Consider the following 18,652-nt stretch of genomic DNA (forward strand, 5'->3'; position numbering starts at 1 on the left):
CAAGGACTTGATGACTTCATACCTAAGTATTTCTGGGCAGGCGTGCTTTGCGAGATACAAGGTAGCTTGGAAATCTTGATAAGCCACAATAGGATGATAAGGAGGTACCAATGTATCTGCCTAGGGCCATCCTAGATGAGACATTGAGCATCTGGAGACTCGCGAATATTCTTGTAGACGCGTGAATGATCAAGGTGTGGAAGGGAAAAGTGCGCTAGACCCTTTTCGCTTAGTCCCACCCAATTACGGCGGCGACTGAACACTCCCTATCTGAAACACTATCATGGCTGCTTTATAGTCTTGGCATCGCGGAAGCAGAAGTGAACTTGAATCTTTAGATTCTGGCGCCTGCGGATGCGATACAACTAGATCCAGAAATACAATCTTTGGCCTACCTAAGTAGTCATCTTCACCACGAGTTCCAATTGCTCCACCCGTGATTCACGTAGCAGTCTTCCGTGGACCACTATCTCGATCAACTATACCGACCGTGTCTCTGGTGAGGTGGACTAGACTTGAAGGTTTTCCAGGTAAAACTCCTCCAACATGGCCGCCGCTGCGAAGCCGACAAAGAATCAGCTCAGACGCGCAAAGAAAAAGGCTCAAAAGGCGCAGGTTAGTACCCTGCCTAGCAGTACCTCTTCCAGGACTGACTGTCTTCAGGCAACCACAGAATCAACACAACAGAATCCTTCCCAGGATGGCGCGCCGGAACCTCTAGAACCTGCAACAAATGGAGACAAGGTCAAGTTAGAAAGCAGTCGAAATGTCTCCGCTCTCACAGATCCCCTTGTCCTCGACGAGGATAATCCTCTATTCGAGATCTTCAAAGACGTCATGGGACGGTTCGAGGAACCCGACAAAGCAGATCCGTCTTTAAAGCAGCCCGATAAACCTGAAGTGTATTTCGATGACGACGATGACATCCCGGACGAGGAGGAAGAACTCGCCGCGCCCAAGATGTCCAAGAAGAAGCGCAAGGAAATGACCCAGCTCTCCGTCGCCGAGTTGAAAGCACTTGTCAAGAGGCCGGAATTGGTGGAGTGGACAGACACATCTGCGCCAGACCCCAAGCTCTTGGTACATCTCAGGGCATACAGAAATGTTGTCCCTGTTCCAAACCATTGGTCTTTGAAACGCGAATACTTGTCATCCAAGCGTGGAATTGAGAAGCCTCCCTTCGCCCTACCCAAGTTCATCCAAGAGACTGGTATTGCAGAAATGCGGGATGCAGTCCTCGAGAAGCAAGATCAGCAGAGTCTAAGACAAAAGCAAAGAGAGCGCGTTCAGGGAAAGATGGGAAAACTTGATATCGACTATCAAAAACTTTACGAAGCTTTCTTCCGATTCCAGACCAAACCAGAGTTGACAAGATATGGCGAAGTCTATTATGAAGGCAAAGAGTTTGAAACCAATCTTCGACATTTGCGACCGGGTGACCTCTCGGATGAACTCAAGGAGGCGCTGAACATGCCCCCAGGTGCACCACCACCATGGCTCATTAACCAACAAAGATACGGACCTCCACCGTCTTATCCATCTCTCAAAGTTCCAGGGGTAAATGCACCACCGCCTCCAGGTGCAAGTTGGGGATTTGCTCCTGGTCAATGGGGTAAACCTCCAGTTGACGAAGCAACCAACCGGCCGCTTTACGGTGGTGATATCTTTGGCGTTCTGCAGCAACAACAAAACACCCAACAAGGAGAGCCGATCGAAAAGGACCTGTGGGGTGAACTCCAACCACAGGAAGAATCTGAAGCAGAGTCTGAAGATGAGGAGGAGGAAGAGGAGGAAGCCGACTCCGATGACGAGGGTGCCGGCGCAGACCATGGTGGCCTCGAAACCCCAAGTGGCCTCACTTCTTCAGTTCCTACTGAGATTGGTGGAACCGAGACTGTGTCCGAGTTCGACCTTCGGAAACGTCGTGGAAATGATACTGAAGAAACTGGTCATCCGCGGTCTGCTTACCAAGTGATCCCCGAAAGGCAAACCCGTGTGGAAGGGTTTTTTGGTGGTGACCGTGCATATGATCTGAAGGGTGCTCAACAAAATGCCAACAATCTCCCAGTCCTGGGTCAGGATGACACACGGAAACGGAAAAAGCCAGGTGATGTCGATGTTTCGATGGACCCAGACGCTTTGGCCGCAAGGGATGGCATGGACAAGGCTGATCTCCAGAAAGCATACGATGCACAGCGTAAAGCTGAACAAAACCCTGGTTGGGATTTCCAGGAAGACTTGTCCGAGATGATTGCCTCGGAAAGTCGGAAGAGACAGAAGCGAGATGAGGAAAAGAGATCTAAACGATGATAATCTGTTGTTTTAACCACCGATAAGGTTACAGTTCTATGCAGCCACTAGAAGATCAGGCGGTCTCCAGTGATGGCCACCAGAGATCTCTTACACTCTGACGCAGCTGAGCGATTGTGTGCGACTAGATGCCATCAACGGATGTGTGTTTGTTCAACACTGAGCTTGTCATGGTCAGGATACCTGTGCCTTTGTTCCAATGAGACATAGCTAATATCACCGCAGAGTTACGTATACAAAGGTACTGCGACTCCTTCCCCAAGCCAGCTATCATCTGCCTCGAGCCTATGCTTGAACTCGGCTGCGACCATGGGGTTGATAGACACCCTAGTATGTACTCTGGCTGCTCACTGCATCAAATTGAGGCCGACATTGGCCATTTCATCCACCGAACGTCTTCTTTTCATTTCGCTAGGCCATTTCGCTAGCACTTAGCTGTTTGACAGTGCTGCTCTACAAACGATAACGGAAACCGAAGGTCTTCCAGTCTGTGACATCGTCGTAATCCGACTCCGACAGATGTATGGCGCGCACCATTTCACCAATATCTCTATCTCCAACCTCGACAACTTTGCCATCTGCCAGTACTCCACCTGTGCCCGCACTTCCCTTGACACCCTCTGTCTTTTCACGTCTTCTGTTCTCAAATTGCAAATAGAACCTCAATGTTAAGCTGAGACCAACCACCAGAGCATAGCAAATCATAATCGCCCGAAACGCTGTCTGGTAGTGTGGCGCCTCACTAGTTCTGAAGAATTGAGGGCCTGCGATATTACCACTCGCATACGCGATGAACATAATTGCTGTGACGGTCATCTTTTTCGTGACGCCTTTGTAGTTGGCTTGAACCAAGGACATTGTGAGAGGAATTCCAGCAGGACCAGTGGATTGCAAGAAATAGCCAAAAAGTTGCACTCCCTTCGATGTTGCTGGTCTTGCATATATGAGTGCGTTGCCAATGGTGGCACAGAGCACGACGCATGCAATCAAGATGCAGTTGAGTTGGCGAAAACGACCTGCAAGCCATCCCGTACCGGCAATTGTTCCTGCAGCAATGACTGACGAGGGAATGTTGATCAGAGTTGATTCCAAAGAGGTAAAACCAAAGGACTTGATGACCAGATTCCCGAAGTTTTGAATACCCCCGTTAGGTATTTGGGTCAACAATGCAATGGAAAAGGTTAGCCATGTCTTTGGATCGATGAGGCATTCCAGCATCTGCTCCCATTTCCACGGTACCTTTTCAGTAGACCCAGTCCCAGCTACCACGACACGGTCGGTCGCGAATTGGCGCTCCTCGGGAGTCAAGAACTTGGCCGATGATATTCGATCTGGCAGGAAGATCCAAATGGCAAATGACCAGAGAAATGTCCCAACACCCAGGATAATGTACATCCATTGCCACGGGGCCAACGGGCGCTCAATGTGACCCACCCCATATGCCATAAGACTCGCGACAAGGCCACCAATGCTGTTACCCGCAAACCAGATCCCTGTTCTTGTGGGAACTTCATCTCGAGTCCACCAGCTGGTGGTGATGAACATGAAGGCTGGCGTGATACTTGCTTCTGCGACTCCAAGGAGATAACGAAGGGTTATGAGTCCTCCGTAGTTGGTGCACGCCGCGGTAAGAGCGACGACAATGCCCCAAAAGAAAGTATTGACGACCAGATACTTAGCAACTGGCAGGCGTGCTACAAGCAGTGTCGCGGGGTATTCCCAGAAGAAATAGCCAAAATAGAAGACCGAGCTGACCCATGAGTATTGCTGACCGTGAAGATTCTATTCATCACTGTCAGCATTTCTGGCTCCTTTTCCTTGATATGCGGCACTTACGGTGTCTTCCCTCAGTCCAAATACACTTGCGCTCGACAAGATAGTCTTGTCCATGAAATTGAAATTGTATGTGATGAACATCAGTGGCAGTAACCTCCAATCGATCTTGCGCAGCACACGCTTTGCCATGGCCTGGTCATCGTTGGCAACAGGGGCTGGGAGTGCCGTTGAGGTCGCGTGCGCATCGCCCTGCGGTTTCGAATCTGACGCTGAAGCCATCCCGAGCTTGGTCTAGAATTATAATCTTCACCACGTATAGAACGAGACTTTTGCTGGCTTCGATACTGAGCAACAAGAGGGTTGAATAAAGGCGTGTTTAATCATTTCCTGAACCATCCAGCGATATCGCACACGACCGCAACTCCCCGCTTGTTGATTCGACTATCTGCCACATAGATAGCGACGTCACATTGAAGATGGCTCAGTGAACACCGACCGGTCTAGCTATCGAATAGGATATGGACATTTCCGCAGTGGCAATTGGTCGAAAACTTACACTGTCGATCGCTGCATGATAGGGACTTCTGCTTACTCGACTTGCCATTCCCTTTCAAGGCATTCGATGGAATTTCGTGCCCGACGATTGAATCTCCAGGGACAAACGTGTTGAGATAGCCATTGTTCGAAGCGGAGTCGTCCGTGTGAAGTGTCCCGAAAAGCGGTCCGTTACAGTCATCAGACGATGCCACCGGTGATTTTAATGTTCAGTATCCACATAAGCCGGCGACCACTACACCTACTATCCCCCATGTTCCCATATGGACGGTCTTGTCCGCGAAGGGGGGGTTGAGTGTACTTTACTCCAATCTAAATATCATTGCTAAGACTTGCGCCACCTCAGGAAGGCATTAGCTTATATGATGCTTGGTAGATACTTCGGGAAAGGGACACCGGTCACATTGGAATAAAACCATTAATGCCTACAGTCAAATCGCAATGAATGGGCTCGAAATCTCACCATTCATCCAATCTTTACCCAAGGTCGAACTCCACATACATATTGAGGGCACTCTGACACCAAGGTTGCGATGGAAACTCTCCAAGCGAAATAACATAAAGCTGCCCTATGATACATACGAGGATCTTGTTGCCTCCTACGCCGTGACATACAACCATCGCAAAGAGGTGAATGGCGACAATGGCGCGCCGACATTTCTCGAAGCATTCTACGCAGGATGTCAAGTGTTGCAGACCGAAGAGGACTTTTACGAACTCGCCATGGAGTATTTCCAGAAGGCGGCGAAGATGAACGTACGCTATGTCGAGCCTATGTTCTCGACGCAAGATCACATCCAACGTGGAATTCCGGCGCAAACGGTGTTGGATGGCTATCTCAGAGCTCAACATGACGGGCCTGGCAGGTATGGTATTCACAGTAACTGGATCTTCTGCTTCCTCCGCGACCACCCTGTCCTGGAAGCAAAAGATGCCTATGAGGAGGCACTACCATGGGGAAGCGTGGAGGGTGGAAAAGGTCTCTTTCACGCCGTCGGACTCGCGAGCAATGAATTTGGCCGGCCACCATTGATCTTTGAGCAACATTTTCGTTGCCCGAAAAGTGATGGACTCCATGTTACCATGCATTGCGACGTGGACCAGAAAGACGCTGTGGCCCATGTCCATGAGACCATATTTGATATCCTCAACGGTCAAGGCACCGAGAGGATCGACCACGGATTGAACGCTGTCGACGATCCGAGATTGATAGCAGGACTCAGAGCCAGGAACATTCCTTTGACACTCTGTCCGCATGCATACCATCGACGACAGAAAACGGAGGTATTGTTTCCCAAGATCACCAAATTATGGAAAGAAGGGGTCAAGATTTGCATCAACTCAGACGATCCAACTTACATGCATAATGTATGGATTGACGGTAATATGCAGAAAGTCTATACTTACTGTTCGTTCACCAAAGTAGACATGATAAACCTCGTTCGCAACGCTGTTGAGGCCAGTTGGGCTGAGCAAGGCATCAAGGAAGCTATTCTCGATGAGTTAGCTGCTGTAGATGTGACAGAAGACAATTGAATCAAACCTGCTCCACACTTAGGTCCTTGGCAACATCCGAAAGCAAAGGTGATCTGTTCAGAGGAGACACAAATTGAAATGAAATTTTCAGCGGAGGCAAACAAACAGCGCCGCGCTCTTGCCGCTGTCTCTGGTCCGGACGGCTCATCTACCCAAGATGGACCACCCGGGGTGCGGCATGATGTCATCCGGGTACATTTCCCAAAAGAACATCAATGACAAGGCGGAGAGTCAACAGAGCTATTTCCTCGACGAGGCTGATCCCTACCGAAAGTCCGTATATTTCAGCGACAATCTTGGCTTGCAGATATCAGGGACAAGGTCTTGAGCATATATGGATGCTTTATTACCAGTTCCTGCCAGAGTCTATGTCTTCGTAAACGGCCAACAGCATCAACCTCACCTTCATCACCATGTCTAGAGCAACACAGGTCGATTCCCTCCAACTAGAGGATGTCTCGAATTATCTAGACACACAAACACCATCCAACCATTCTGCAATCTCAAGCACCGAAACCGTACCGCCAGAAGGAGCAGTCTCGGCACTTGAAAGATGGAACCAGTCCAAGACCAATATCTTCAAGATCATCTCGACCTTCTTCGGATTTGTGGTCATGGGGGCCAATGACGCCGCATATGGAGCTTTGATCCCATATCTGGGCACTTATTACAAAGTCTCATATACAGTGGTATCACTGGTATTTCTCTCACCTTTTGCTGGATACGTGGCAGCAGCTGCGCTCAACAATACTCTGCATAAGACCGTGGGTCAGAGAGGTGTCGCAATCCTGGGACCTGGATCTCACCTTGTGGCCTACATTGTCATTTCGCTACATCCCCCATATCCAGTGCTTGTCATTGTCTTCATCCTGGCGGGATTCGGAAATGGTATACTGGATGCAGCCTGGAACGCTTGGATCGGCAACCTCGCAAACCCCAATGAAATCCTTGGCTTTCTTCACGGGTTCTACGGTGTTGGTGCGACCATCGCTCCGCTCATTGCAACGACCATGATTACAAGGCGAGGACTTCAGTGGTATTCATTCTACTACGTCATGATCGGAGCTGCAGCACTGGAACTCTTGACTTCGACCGCAGCCTTCTGGAAGGAATCTGGCATTAGGTTCCGCATGTCTCTGTCTGATGAGACCATTCGCGGAGCTACACGAGCAGCGCTGAAGACTCGAGTTGCCTGGGTCAGTGCTTTCTTCTTGCTCGTATATGTTGGCATTGAAGTTGCGCTGGGTGGTTGGGTCGTCACATTCATGATTGAAGTAAGACATGGTGCGGAGTTTGAGTCCGGCTTGATAGCAACTGGGTAAGCTTTCTTTCCGTTTGCTCTTGATGCATAGCTAAGTTCCCTGTTAGGTTCTGGTTAGGAATCACAGTCGGTCGTGTTGTATTGGGATTTGTTACTCCCAGGTTGGGCGAAAACCTATCCATTTTATTGTACCTCGCATCCGCCATGGGCATGCAGTTACTGTTCTGGCTGGTACCATCGTTCACGGTTTCGTCAATTGCCGTCGGCTTCGTTGGCTTCTGTCTTGGTCCCTTGTTCCCTGCTGTTGTGGTTGCGACGACGAAATTACTTCCACCACATCTGCATGTCGCTACCATTGGTTTCGCCGCAGCTTTCGGTGGTGGTGGGGCTTGTATCCTTCCATTCGCGGTTGGTGCGATTGCTCAAGCAGCTGGTGTCAGGGTGCTTCAACCCATCATACTATCCATGCTTGCCGTTGCGCTTTTCCTTTGGGCATTCGGGATGCCTAGGATCTCTGGTGAAGAGGGCAAGAAAGATGGGAAGATCGCGAAGACGAAACAAGTCGTTTCCAATTATTTCCATGGGTGCTTCACAGCTCGCTTGTAGGGCTGCCGCATCATCGTCACTTGGCATTGAGGGTGATGTAGTCGGGCCGTTGAGTTACGTACTTGATCATCAGTATCGATGGTGATTTGAACGAAGCATGTTCAATTAATCTCCATTGATATCCTTGTACATATTGACCATTGAAGGATAATCAGTGTTCTCATAGAAATTTATCTCGGATCCTCCCCGAGTCAGGTGGACAGAACTCGATCTCGATTGCCAATAGCAAAGAAGGGGAAGTCAACATTGAGTTTGGCCATCTGAAAGCTAGGCCCGTACAATCAGTAGCGCATGTCTCTCTGCTCTTGGTCTCGTGGATATTTATATGAGACTGGGGATACCGGTACTCCGCGACGGGCGGAATGACTCAAAGCATGGCCTAGCGAAAGGACAAGAAAGACCAGTGCGTCTCGAACCACAACGAAATCAGTGCGGAGTCAAGGAGCTATAGTTCCACCGAGGATCAGCCTTACCAATCAGTCTAGGAAGTCATAGGTATGCGATATGGTATTAGAATTTGCGGCCGCAAAACAAGGCACAGGGTGAAAGGTAAGTCCGCTGAATCCGGCTTCTGATCCGAATGTGCATATCAATGCGGCGTTTGAGACGGACTTTTCGTATCTCAGACGAGTTTCCTCAGTAGCCTGAAGAGAGATGGTACTTTTCGAGTCCAGTCAGCGATTGTTCTAGGCCATTATTCTGCATGCCAAGGAGTCGACAATTCTCCTCGATGAGTCACAAATCGGGGAAGAGGATACGAATACGGCTATCGAACCGTGGAAGAAGGGAATGGCGCAGTGTCTGGTTGTTTATCAGGAGTTCTAACCTAGCAAATGTACAAGGTAATTTGGTACATGACCATCACATGCGAAACTCAATCAGATGTACCCGCTCTTGGCCTTGAATTGCGGCAGGAATTATTGATAAGCACAAGTTGGCTGTCTGTCCCGTTAAGCCGCTTCAGCAGCAACTTTAAGCATTGCCCCGGGCCAATTGTATGTAGCATTGTACCGTAAATGGAGATATGGGCCGCCAGTTCTTGCCGAATCGGTATGCTTCCAAAACCTTGCAATGAATGTCAACAGGGGAAAATTATGTGAATGGCGTGGCTCATTGACGTTGCTGGCAAAGTTCTCTGGAGCGATATTAAACAATGTTTAACCCCGATGCCATACTCAGTATTCGCGGTTGAAGTATATAAAGTATGCGGTATCGCCCAAGTCGAGAAGGGCACCTGCCGACGTATTGATTTCACCACTCAAGTTCAAAAAGAAAGACTCTCGAAGTCATTGCGACAGACTAACTTTCATACTCTCGTCAAGTACTGGAGCAAACACGATGGACAAGACTATCCCACTCAAGAGACTGGAAGTCAGGTAGTCGACCCCGAGCGTGAAGATAATTGGTTTCCGATCTAACAGCAAAGCAGGCTAGACAACCCTACTATTCGCGTCGACACCTATGAGGATGTCCAATCGTCCAAATTCGTGACTGGAAGAATAGTCTTGATGAATCAAGAACCATTGCCCATTCGAAATGTGAAAGTCTGGCTTCGTGTGGAGAGAAAAGTTTCGTAAGTTCTCATTCATCAGTCGAATGCTCCTCAGTCAGAAATGGAGGCTAATAGTATGTTTCTAGGTGGTTCATCAAATCGTTCTCGTATCAGCTCGTCAAAAACATCGACAACATACTGCTGAAGGAAGTCACACTGTATCCTCCCTCACCACACGTCAAACCTGCGAATCGATTAGAGCCTGGAAACCACGTCTGGCAGTTTTGCTTCGAACTTGAGACACCTATCGCAGAGAGCATTCATGGATTACACCATGCGCATCTAAGATATATTATAGAAGCCGAAGTGCTTATGAGAGGCCTCCTGTCCCCAACTCTCCGCGCTTCTCAGACTCTCCACGTCATCAATCCGAGCAGCACACAGGTCAGAAATAGCAGCTCAGAGCATCAGAAGAAGTCTAGTGTCGGAACCAAGGGTGTCGAGTACATCATTTATGCTCCCTCTGTACGACATCGATGGGGTGAGCCTGTCGACTTCGAATTTCGTGTGCCCAGGTCACCCAACGTGGGACGAATATCGGCAATCTTTAAGTTGAGAGAAGAGATAAAGCTTCAAGCACTTTTCAATAAGAGACTTATATCGGATACGAGGGAGTCGTTTATTGCGGAAGGGGAGAAAGACCTAACGAGTGAATCTACCGCGACACAGGTCCGCTTCCCGCTACCCCGTTCACTCACTGTATGTCGGCAGTCGGTCAAGGAGGAGAGAATCCAGATAAACCATAGTATCAGGATTACACTTGAGATTGAGGATGATTACGGAAAGGTTGAACGGGTGAGTCGATGAAAGTGTAACCTGGCATTGAGGTCCCTCTGACGAAAAACAGGTCGAGTTCGACTTTCCGTTTCATCTAGAATTCCCAGTAGGTATAAAATTTGACGAAAAAGGGAGCGCATGTTTTGATGGCGTAAGAAAGATACCAACAGGAGAGGAAGAAGGTCTCCTTGATGCACCTCCACCATTCGGAAAGCATGATCAAGATCAACTTTATGCACAAGACTCCATGCCGACCTACCTCACATCCACAGACGTCGATCATCAAGCAATCCAAAACCCAGAGCGTTCGTCTGGAGAGTTGAGAATCAATAGTCCATCAGAAATAACGCCCTCTTATGAATTGGCGGTGCAGGGCCCAGAGTTGTATTTCATGTCCGGCAATTCACTGCCAACTTACGACAACATCAGCGGTGGACTTGAACAACGTGGTCACATAGAATACCCGTCACCGGCTGTCTGTCATAGAGTTCGATCGCACTGATGTTGGTATTTTGTGGCGATATGTTTGCTGGGGTGATAGAGATCTCGACCCAGGGTACTGTACCAGTAGTACGTTACTATTGTATGGCCCTCAGATATCAGTATGTCAACAACTACCCCACTTCGCTTCAGCGAGTTTAGTTCTACAGTCCTAATTTGCATTCTTCCTCAATTGTAGTAAGAATGAAACCGACTTCAAGCCTCGTGCTGTAACGGATATCATTGCCGAAAAACACAACCGAGGGCTAAGGAATCCCTGGGAAGTGGAGTTAATAAACACCAGTCCTTCTGAGCCTCCGCAACTCAAAATTGGAGATTGTGGGGAAGATCTGAGGACATATGGAGAAACGAGCGATGAGGCTTCTATTCTCATCAATGTTATGTTCAACTGCCGATGTGGCAAACACTAGACGATTGAAGCCCCATCTCGAGGGCGATCGCAGGTAAGGTTGCAAATTGAGGCCTTTTGCTGAGATCCTCATACATTCTAACACTACCTACGGCCTGTTCTTTCAAGGCTGCGATCTAACTGAACCTTCTCCGATCGCGAACCTCAGGGACAATGGGTGACAGTGGCGAGGCGCAAATGACGTCAGCGATAGAGTCTTCACACCGCCCAGTCATAGTCGTGGGTGCTGGGCCAGTGGGATTGACTGTTGCGATCAATCTCGCGAAATTAGGCGTGAGAGTATTGATACTCGAAAGGTCACATGAAATCGATCAATCACCACGCGCAGCAAGCTATCAACCATGCGCACAGGCCGAGTTACTGGAGACCGGGACACTAGACGATGTGAAGAAGGAATCGATCATCAACGATGTACTGAGTTTCTGGGTGGATGGCAAGAGAATTGCATATGTTGAGAAACGGGAAGGAGGAAGCATCTTTCCTGCGGGTATTGACTGCCCGCAGCCACAACTTGCAGCTATCCTACTCAAACATCTCACCACAAAGTATGATAGCGAAGCCCGTTTCAACCAGAAAGTGATTGCCATCGAGCAGGCTGCTGACAGTGACCATGTTATACTGACTGCAGTGGACCCAAGGACTGACAAGGAGACGACATATACCTGTGACTGGCTTGTGGGAGCTGATGGAGCTGGGTCAAGTGTCAGGAAGCTATGCGACATTCCATTTGAGGGTTTTTCATGGCCGAAGGAGGATTTTGTTGCCACAAACGTAAGGTATGACTTTTTCCAACACGGTTTCACTACAGCGAACTTTATTGTCGATCCCGTCCACTGGGCTGTTGTGACAATACTCGACAAAACGGGTTTATGGCGCTGTGCATTCGGTGTCCGAGCCGGCTTAACGAATGAAGAAATCCGCGAAGAGCTAGACGAACATTACAAGAATATTTTCCCGGTGTGGCCCATCGACTATGAGTTGGTCCAATTGAACAAATACAAACCTCATCAGCGATGTGCGAAAACATTTCGACTGGGAAGAGTACTTTTGGCAGGAGATGCTGCACATGTAAGATTTGAGAACAACACTGATTCAGGAAAGCCATGCTGATTTTATACAGAGCAACAACCCAATTGGAGGTCTCGGTCTAACGACGGGGTTACTAGATGCTGGTCCCCTTGGTCGAGCACTAGGAGCAGTCATTAGAGGCAAGGCGCCAGAGACACTTCTCGACACCTGGGCCAAGGCACGTCGTGAAAAATGGCTGACTTTCACAAATGGGTTCTCTATAGAAAACAAGCGATTGATTCAACGTGGAGGGTACAGCGATGACGAAGACCCACAAAAGATCTGGGTTATTGACGGTGTCGCGAAGGAGAATAACATGGAACACTGGCTGGCCATGGCAACCGAGGAGAAAAGGGAGGCAGACGTTCAGTTTTATAAGAGCTTGGTAGATCCCCAATCGCAGCTGATGAGTCGTATGAAGCAATGGGACATCACAATGGATCCAATGTGGATGGCCGAATATGAAGATCCGGAACTGATCAAATTCAGGATGTCACTCAGACCGCCGATTTTGGCGGCCCCAATTATGTGACGCTTCGCCAGATTATTTTGATATTGTGCGACGAGGGGTGCAGGGAAAATGACTGCCTATGATCTGGGACTCATAGGCAACAAGGTTCTTTGGAGCAAAGGCGGAACCAAAGTATGCCTTTCTAGCTTCTTCTTTGAGTATCTAACGCAATGCGTTTTGGACTCTTTTAACACACACACTCACCGAGAATTCCTCCCTCTAAATAACGAGGTCTAAGAAATGTCACTTCATATCTGAGGCAGTATAAGACCCTCTACGCAGCTTGGCTTCAATCACATCTGTCCATATGCAGCCGGATGATTAGGCTCTGTCAATCTGTCACATGGGCGAAACAGAAAGACCATTGAACAACTTTTGTTGTGCTCGCTTTGTTCGAGGGGCAATTCGTTCTCTCATTATTCGTCAAGCGGTCATTGAACTGGAAACAAAGCCCGAGGCAGTGGACACTCAACAAACCAGCGGCTTCCTCGTTCACTTAAGAATTCTTCATGGTTCAAGTCGAATCTCTACATTCTACCACTTGAACACTCCGAACCCACAGTGCATACAGCCTGCGGCATCACTCTCGAAAAGCATTTGAACGGGCTTCAGGTGGTCCAAATATGCTACAAAGAATTGAAGTCTAGCTATCACTTTCAGTTCGCTCCAAGGAAACAATTTGAACCATGGCAAGGATTAGACGGATGGCAGGTGTCAGGACTGGAGGGATGTGTATTCCCCCAGTTGCTTCCCGACACCATAGACCCCGAACTTTCGAACGACCTCCCTTCACAAGATCGAATTTTACCAGCGACAGATCGTTCAGAACTGCTGTTAAATTGTTCTTTGACAATAAGATGGTGGACAGGCTTCACACCAAATACATAAGAAACATCATTCGAAAGGACGAAGAAACTACCGATGCCATAAAAGCTTGGCGGCTGGCACCAGTCGATAACAAACCAGTCATTCTAAACAAGGATATGAGACTTCCCCAACGATCAGTCGATATGATCAACATTTTAGTTTCCCGCGTACGTACTGGAAGGTCTGAGGCGGACGGTATCGAGTATCTAGGTCGTATGCACTCATGTTGCGATGGTTTACATTCCTCGGATTGGAGATACATGCAATCCGAGCTTGACACGACCCTGCGGAAGATTGCGAACATACAAACAAACATTAAGATCCTCAAAACGATCAAGAAAACATCGGAGGGCTCAAAACACAGCAAAGCATCGCAAGAACAATGAAGGCACTGTCCCATGCGGTCTGAGACGCTTCTGCGAATCAAGGGATTGTTGATTTCAGAAAGCCATGTTGGTGGTGGAAGGGACTGTCTGATTTGAGAGCAGCGAGCTGATCAGACCGATTGACACGTGAAGAATATTATATTCGCTGTTATATCAAACAGGGATATGAATTCCGAGACATACTATGACTAGTGCTCGTATCTGCTGGAGAAACGAAGGCGGCTGGTCATCCAGAAATAAGGAAAGTGTAATAATGTTTGCAACTGCGCTGTCCTTTGGTTCCGGAATATGTTGGGCATTAGCTTTCCTGCTTTGGCCTAAGCTCACTGAAAACTGTGAGCAAACGCGATGAACAAACCTACACGAATTCGTTCAAGTCATAGAGACACAATTGAGCTTTCACAATTAATTTTCCGTAGTGATTGAAACGACCCTACCTTCTCCAACCGGGTAGATAATGATAAGTGAACCAGCCAGTTGAGGATTAGCTACCCTATTCTGGATCTATGAAATAACACTTCAAGTGCTTTTGATTTGATTATGCTTGGATATACTCTGAAACCTGTCACCGAAAATAGTTTAGTGGTAAAGATTGTTCCAGCTGCGTCTCTTTCACTTCAGTGATCCCGGCTTGGTCAGCTCGGGCCATTCGAAACACCGAGAGCGAATACTCCGTCTGGGGTAAATGTGGAGAACTATTCTGAAAGGCGGGTCGGAATGCATCAGGTACTACTGTATGTTGATGTTCGTTCAGGGCGATTCCGATTTGTGGTGGAAATCATAGCGAATATCCATAAATCGAGATGTTGTTTGACAGTCGGGCTTCCTATGAGAGTCACCACCAAATCGAAGTCCCTCAGACATTATGAACACTTTCAAATTATACCATAACATCTGGTCGCTATGCTCGATTCAAGTGCGATATACCATTGCACTTGCAAGAAAACAGAGAGACGGATCAAAAAAATTGCAGGTGGATGAAATCGGGATCGACTTGTTCAATGATGGCCAATTGGACGAGTTCTTCTTGACCAAAGTCAATCGAAAAGGACAGGCACGTCTATGAACAACCCCTTGCTAGCTGGAATTATGAGCGGACTCCATTAGATACCTACAAGGCTGACTATCGCTTTTCATCGGGGCAGGTTCCTGCGCTTACATCGCCATCCCTTGAAAAGCCAATTGCAGATAGCTTAGAGATAACCTACTACCTGATCGATCGATACTCTCTACTAACGCTAGAGTCGCATGAGGAAGAGATTCGAGAGTTACTGCATGCCGTACATGACTTGAATTATTTCGCTTTATCCTATCCCGACCGTCCACAGGTAGCTGCAGGTCTCATCAGGTCCATTGAGGGCCGTCTTGCTAGAAGCGATATCAGCGATGAGTACAGAGATGCGTTAAACTACAAAATTTCAGTGTGAGGCTCCATTCCGAAGTCTATTTGTGTCTTATACTGACTCAAGCGCCTCCGTATCCAGCACTACTCGCGAAAAGGTGAAAGGCATCGAGGCAAATGCCGTACGCGCCAACGAAGAAAAGGCACGTATTCTCATGAAGAGATGTGACTCTCTTCTTAAGGATAATGCGCCATGGCTACTTGGTTCTGACCGTGCAACTGCACTGGATGCGCATTTGATCATATTGATAGGCCGGTTACAGGACGTGGGACGAACAGGTTTTATCTCTGATCGCTTACTGAAATATGCCGATGCGGCTTTCAGTACGCCCGAGCTCCAGTCTGTCATGCAGGGGAGGAGGACTATGGCCCCGCCAAATTGAAGCTGTAATATGTTGTTTCGGTCATAGTATGACGAGGAGTTTGTACGGTGATTCGGATACGAACGATGGCGTTCATGAAATGACGATTTTCTAGATGGTGCAAGTGAGGAGATCCTTGCTTAGCTTCAATGCGTACTTAGATGTTTAAAGGATTGAAACTACCATAATGTCTAGCTTGCGTGCTAACCTTTTGGTTTTTAAACGTGCCCAGATCAGCAAATGTCCTTTTGTGCTTTCATATCGAACGATTGTAGAGGAAGTTCAGATAGAACCTAATGATCGATTATAGGGTATTTCTAGTCCAGCATTCAACCAAAATACATGACATAGGGTGGTGGTTCAATGAATTTTAAACATATGTGATTTCTTTGCAAGTTCTTAGTCTATCTACTTCTCGCGAGGCCATGATGTGGAAAAGTTCTTTCACCATCTGTTTCATCAAGTTGGTCTATTCGTAAGCTTGACATTGAGAGCGCCTTTGTGCCAGAAGACATAGATATCTTGTTCATTCCATGATAGACTGTCATGATGCAGTTGTAGGTCAAAGTTGTAAAGTATTCGTGTTAATGCTAGCCTCATCTCAGCATAGGCGAGACTGTTTCATGTTAGAACTTAGAAAAGACCGCGGTTTGTACAAACAAGGAAAACTTACTTTATGCCCAAGCAGTTTCTTGGTCCATACGAGAAAGGTTGCAGTGCATCCGGACGATCGTTGGCAAAACGAGGGTCATCTAACCATCTCTCAGGAATAAATAAGTCTGGAAGAGTGAAGTTCGATGATGATCGATAAGTTGCCCAATGACTGACAGATACTGAAGTCTGTGACAATGTTAGCTGGTAAAAGACATGGAAATTTCAGCCCAGCCAGATTACCTTTTCAGCCAGAAAATTCCCATCGATAAAAGCTCCCCCATCAGGTACAAGGCGTGGAAGACCAGAAGGAATCGGAGGATACATCCGTAGGCCTTCCTTGAGGGCAGCAAGCAGGTATGGAAGTTGGGCCACACTCTGCAAGGTTATGTCTCCTTCATTTTGAAATGACTCGCGAACCTCCTTGACCAATTTCTGATAAACCGCCGGATTCTTAAGAAGCCAGAAAGTGACTCCACTCAACAGGGTGGCAGTGGTCTCGCTACCAGCGACGATAAGAATGTTAGCATTCTCTCCAATCTCGTCCGGTGTCATTTGATGTTCATCAGTATGTCTTAAGATATAGGACATGAAATCGGGATGGTCGCCTGGGCCCCTTTCTGCCCGAATTTTGGCCTTTTCGAAACTCATCTTCTGGTGATCAGTTGCCCTTCGAATGAGTTCATGGGGGAGGAAGAATCCCAAAACACCTAGTGTGTAAGGGTGTCGCCTGATTGCTTGGATGTAGGAAGACAACTTGAATCCTGAAAAGATAATTTGAACCCACGGATGATATTCTCCACCGTCGAGACATCCGAAAGACTCTCCAAACGCTAGATCACCCAGCACGTCAAAAGTCAGGAAATTGTACCACTTGCTGATATCAACAACAGCACCGTCCACATTTTTACCGCTTCGATCCCTCAGCGCAAAGATCAATTTGCTGACGTACATCTCCATGATCCCTTCTTGACTTCGCAGTGCCTTCTCAGAAAATGCGTGTGCCAGGAGCCGTCGCATTCGACTGTGGTCTGCATCATTCGCAATCAGGATGTTGGTGGATTTTGTGAGCGTTCCTCTATACAGGCGCAGATCCTTTGGGAACAGTTTTTTGGTCGCAGTTCTGAAGCCATAGATGTCCTTCCAGGCTTCCGGAGAGATAAATGATACATCATTCGGTCCAAATCGAACGACCGGTCCATATTGCTCATGGAATTTCTGTAGAATGAATGGCCATCTGCCACTGGCTAAATCACGAATATGAGGTAGGTCAGACAGTGCGTAAAATTTAGGACCGGGGATTGCTGCAAGAGGATGAATGCCCAGGTTGTAAATGCTGATGCCCCCGATAAGGACTAATATCTATGATCGGAGTCACAACGTCAGAAATGGAAGTATGAAGACCAATTACAGAAGCAAAACATAAATGAACATCGTTAGGCACTTGGGGATTCGGTCTCTTACCGCTAGTACAAAGCCGGCTGTAAGCTGTGCTGAAAACTCAAAAAGAGTACTCTGCCATGGGAACAACATTTTAACAATCAAAAGAGTTTGATAATCGGCTGTTTTTGTTTTTATGCGATCGCAAGAGCTAGTATAAACCCTTATATCCTCGAGCTCGTGGTATACGTTAGAACTGCGCCAAGAAGAAACTCGGAAGACCGTCGACTCCAAACGGAAGCCCCTCGCCCTTCAAGCACCAGGATTCCGGGGTGGAGGGGCTACATTGGCCCAACCCAAGTCCAAGTGGTAAGTTATTAGCGTTCGTGTTCTGTAACGGACAGCGGGGTGAGCTTGTGTGGCATGAAACAGCACCGGTGTGAAATTCGGCTGCTGACTGCATATACTGCTTGGTGACACTGAAACCCTGGTCAATTGACAAAATTGCCGGGGACCCTTTGGACAAATCGCCAGCCCATGTATGAGGTCCGGGTCATTTCTGATCATGAACAGTGCCACAATAGCTGAATGCCACAATAGCTGTGAGTTGAATTGCACTATGACTGTGATGGGAAATTTTGGCTTGGGTGCTCGCCACAACATGCGTATGTTCTCGAAAAGGAGGGTCCGTACAGATGACCTATCACATGCGAATTTGTAAACTTGGAGATCCTGCACTGAT

The 18,652-nt window shown here is 47.8% G+C and overlaps 7 protein-coding genes across 7 annotated transcripts; 5 read left to right on the forward strand and 2 right to left on the reverse strand.

Moving 5' to 3' along the window:
• Positions 1–546: 546 nt before the first annotated feature.
• Positions 547–2,310, forward strand: LTR84_005701 (uncharacterized protein; the record flags this gene model as incomplete). The annotated part of the gene is made up of 1 exon (XM_064849266.1): positions 547–2,310. One exon carries the CDS (start codon positions 547–549, stop codon positions 2,308–2,310), a length of 1,764 nt encoding a protein of 587 aa, XP_064703969.1.
• Positions 2,311–2,763: 453 nt separating this feature from the next.
• Positions 2,764–4,365, reverse strand: LTR84_005702 (uncharacterized protein; the record flags this gene model as incomplete). The annotated part of the gene is made up of 2 exons (XM_064849267.1): positions 2,764–4,092; positions 4,147–4,365. 2 exons carry the CDS (start codon positions 4,363–4,365, stop codon positions 2,764–2,766), a joined length of 1,548 nt encoding a protein of 515 aa, XP_064703970.1.
• A 717-nt stretch (positions 4,366–5,082) lies between these two features.
• On the forward strand, positions 5,083–6,177 carry LTR84_005703 (uncharacterized protein; the record flags this gene model as incomplete). Its single annotated transcript, XM_064849268.1, has 1 exon — positions 5,083–6,177. The coding sequence occupies one exon, from the start codon at positions 5,083–5,085 to the stop codon at positions 6,175–6,177; it is 1,095 nt and encodes a 364-aa protein (XP_064703971.1).
• Positions 6,178–6,590: 413 nt separating this feature from the next.
• LTR84_005704 (uncharacterized protein) lies at positions 6,591–8,044 on the forward strand (the record flags this gene model as incomplete). The annotated part of the gene is made up of 2 exons (XM_064849269.1): positions 6,591–7,495; positions 7,546–8,044. The coding sequence occupies 2 exons, from the start codon at positions 6,591–6,593 to the stop codon at positions 8,042–8,044; spliced, it is 1,404 nt and encodes a 467-aa protein (XP_064703972.1).
• A 1,338-nt stretch (positions 8,045–9,382) lies between these two features.
• On the forward strand, positions 9,383–10,875 carry LTR84_005705 (uncharacterized protein; the record flags this gene model as incomplete). The annotated part of the gene is made up of 4 exons (XM_064849270.1): positions 9,383–9,420; positions 9,474–9,617; positions 9,683–10,391; positions 10,444–10,875. 4 exons carry the CDS (start codon positions 9,383–9,385, stop codon positions 10,873–10,875), a joined length of 1,323 nt encoding a protein of 440 aa, XP_064703973.1.
• Positions 10,876–11,436: 561 nt separating this feature from the next.
• Positions 11,437–12,883, forward strand: LTR84_005706 (uncharacterized protein; the record flags this gene model as incomplete). The annotated part of the gene is made up of 2 exons (XM_064849271.1): positions 11,437–12,351; positions 12,404–12,883. 2 exons carry the CDS (start codon positions 11,437–11,439, stop codon positions 12,881–12,883), a joined length of 1,395 nt encoding a protein of 464 aa, XP_064703974.1.
• A 3,455-nt stretch (positions 12,884–16,338) lies between these two features.
• LTR84_005707 (uncharacterized protein) lies at positions 16,339–18,063 on the reverse strand (the record flags this gene model as incomplete). The annotated part of the gene is made up of 4 exons (XM_064849272.1): positions 16,339–16,495; positions 16,553–16,719; positions 16,774–17,892; positions 17,995–18,063. The coding sequence occupies 4 exons, from the start codon at positions 18,061–18,063 to the stop codon at positions 16,339–16,341; spliced, it is 1,512 nt and encodes a 503-aa protein (XP_064703975.1).
• Positions 18,064–18,652: the final 589 nt, after the last annotated feature.

Source organism: Exophiala bonariae (genome assembly GCF_035927105.1).
Source record: "Exophiala bonariae strain CCFEE 5792 chromosome Unknown scaffold_21, whole genome shotgun sequence".
In the NCBI taxonomy this organism is placed as follows: Eukaryota; Fungi; Ascomycota; class Eurotiomycetes; order Chaetothyriales; family Herpotrichiellaceae; genus Exophiala; species Exophiala bonariae.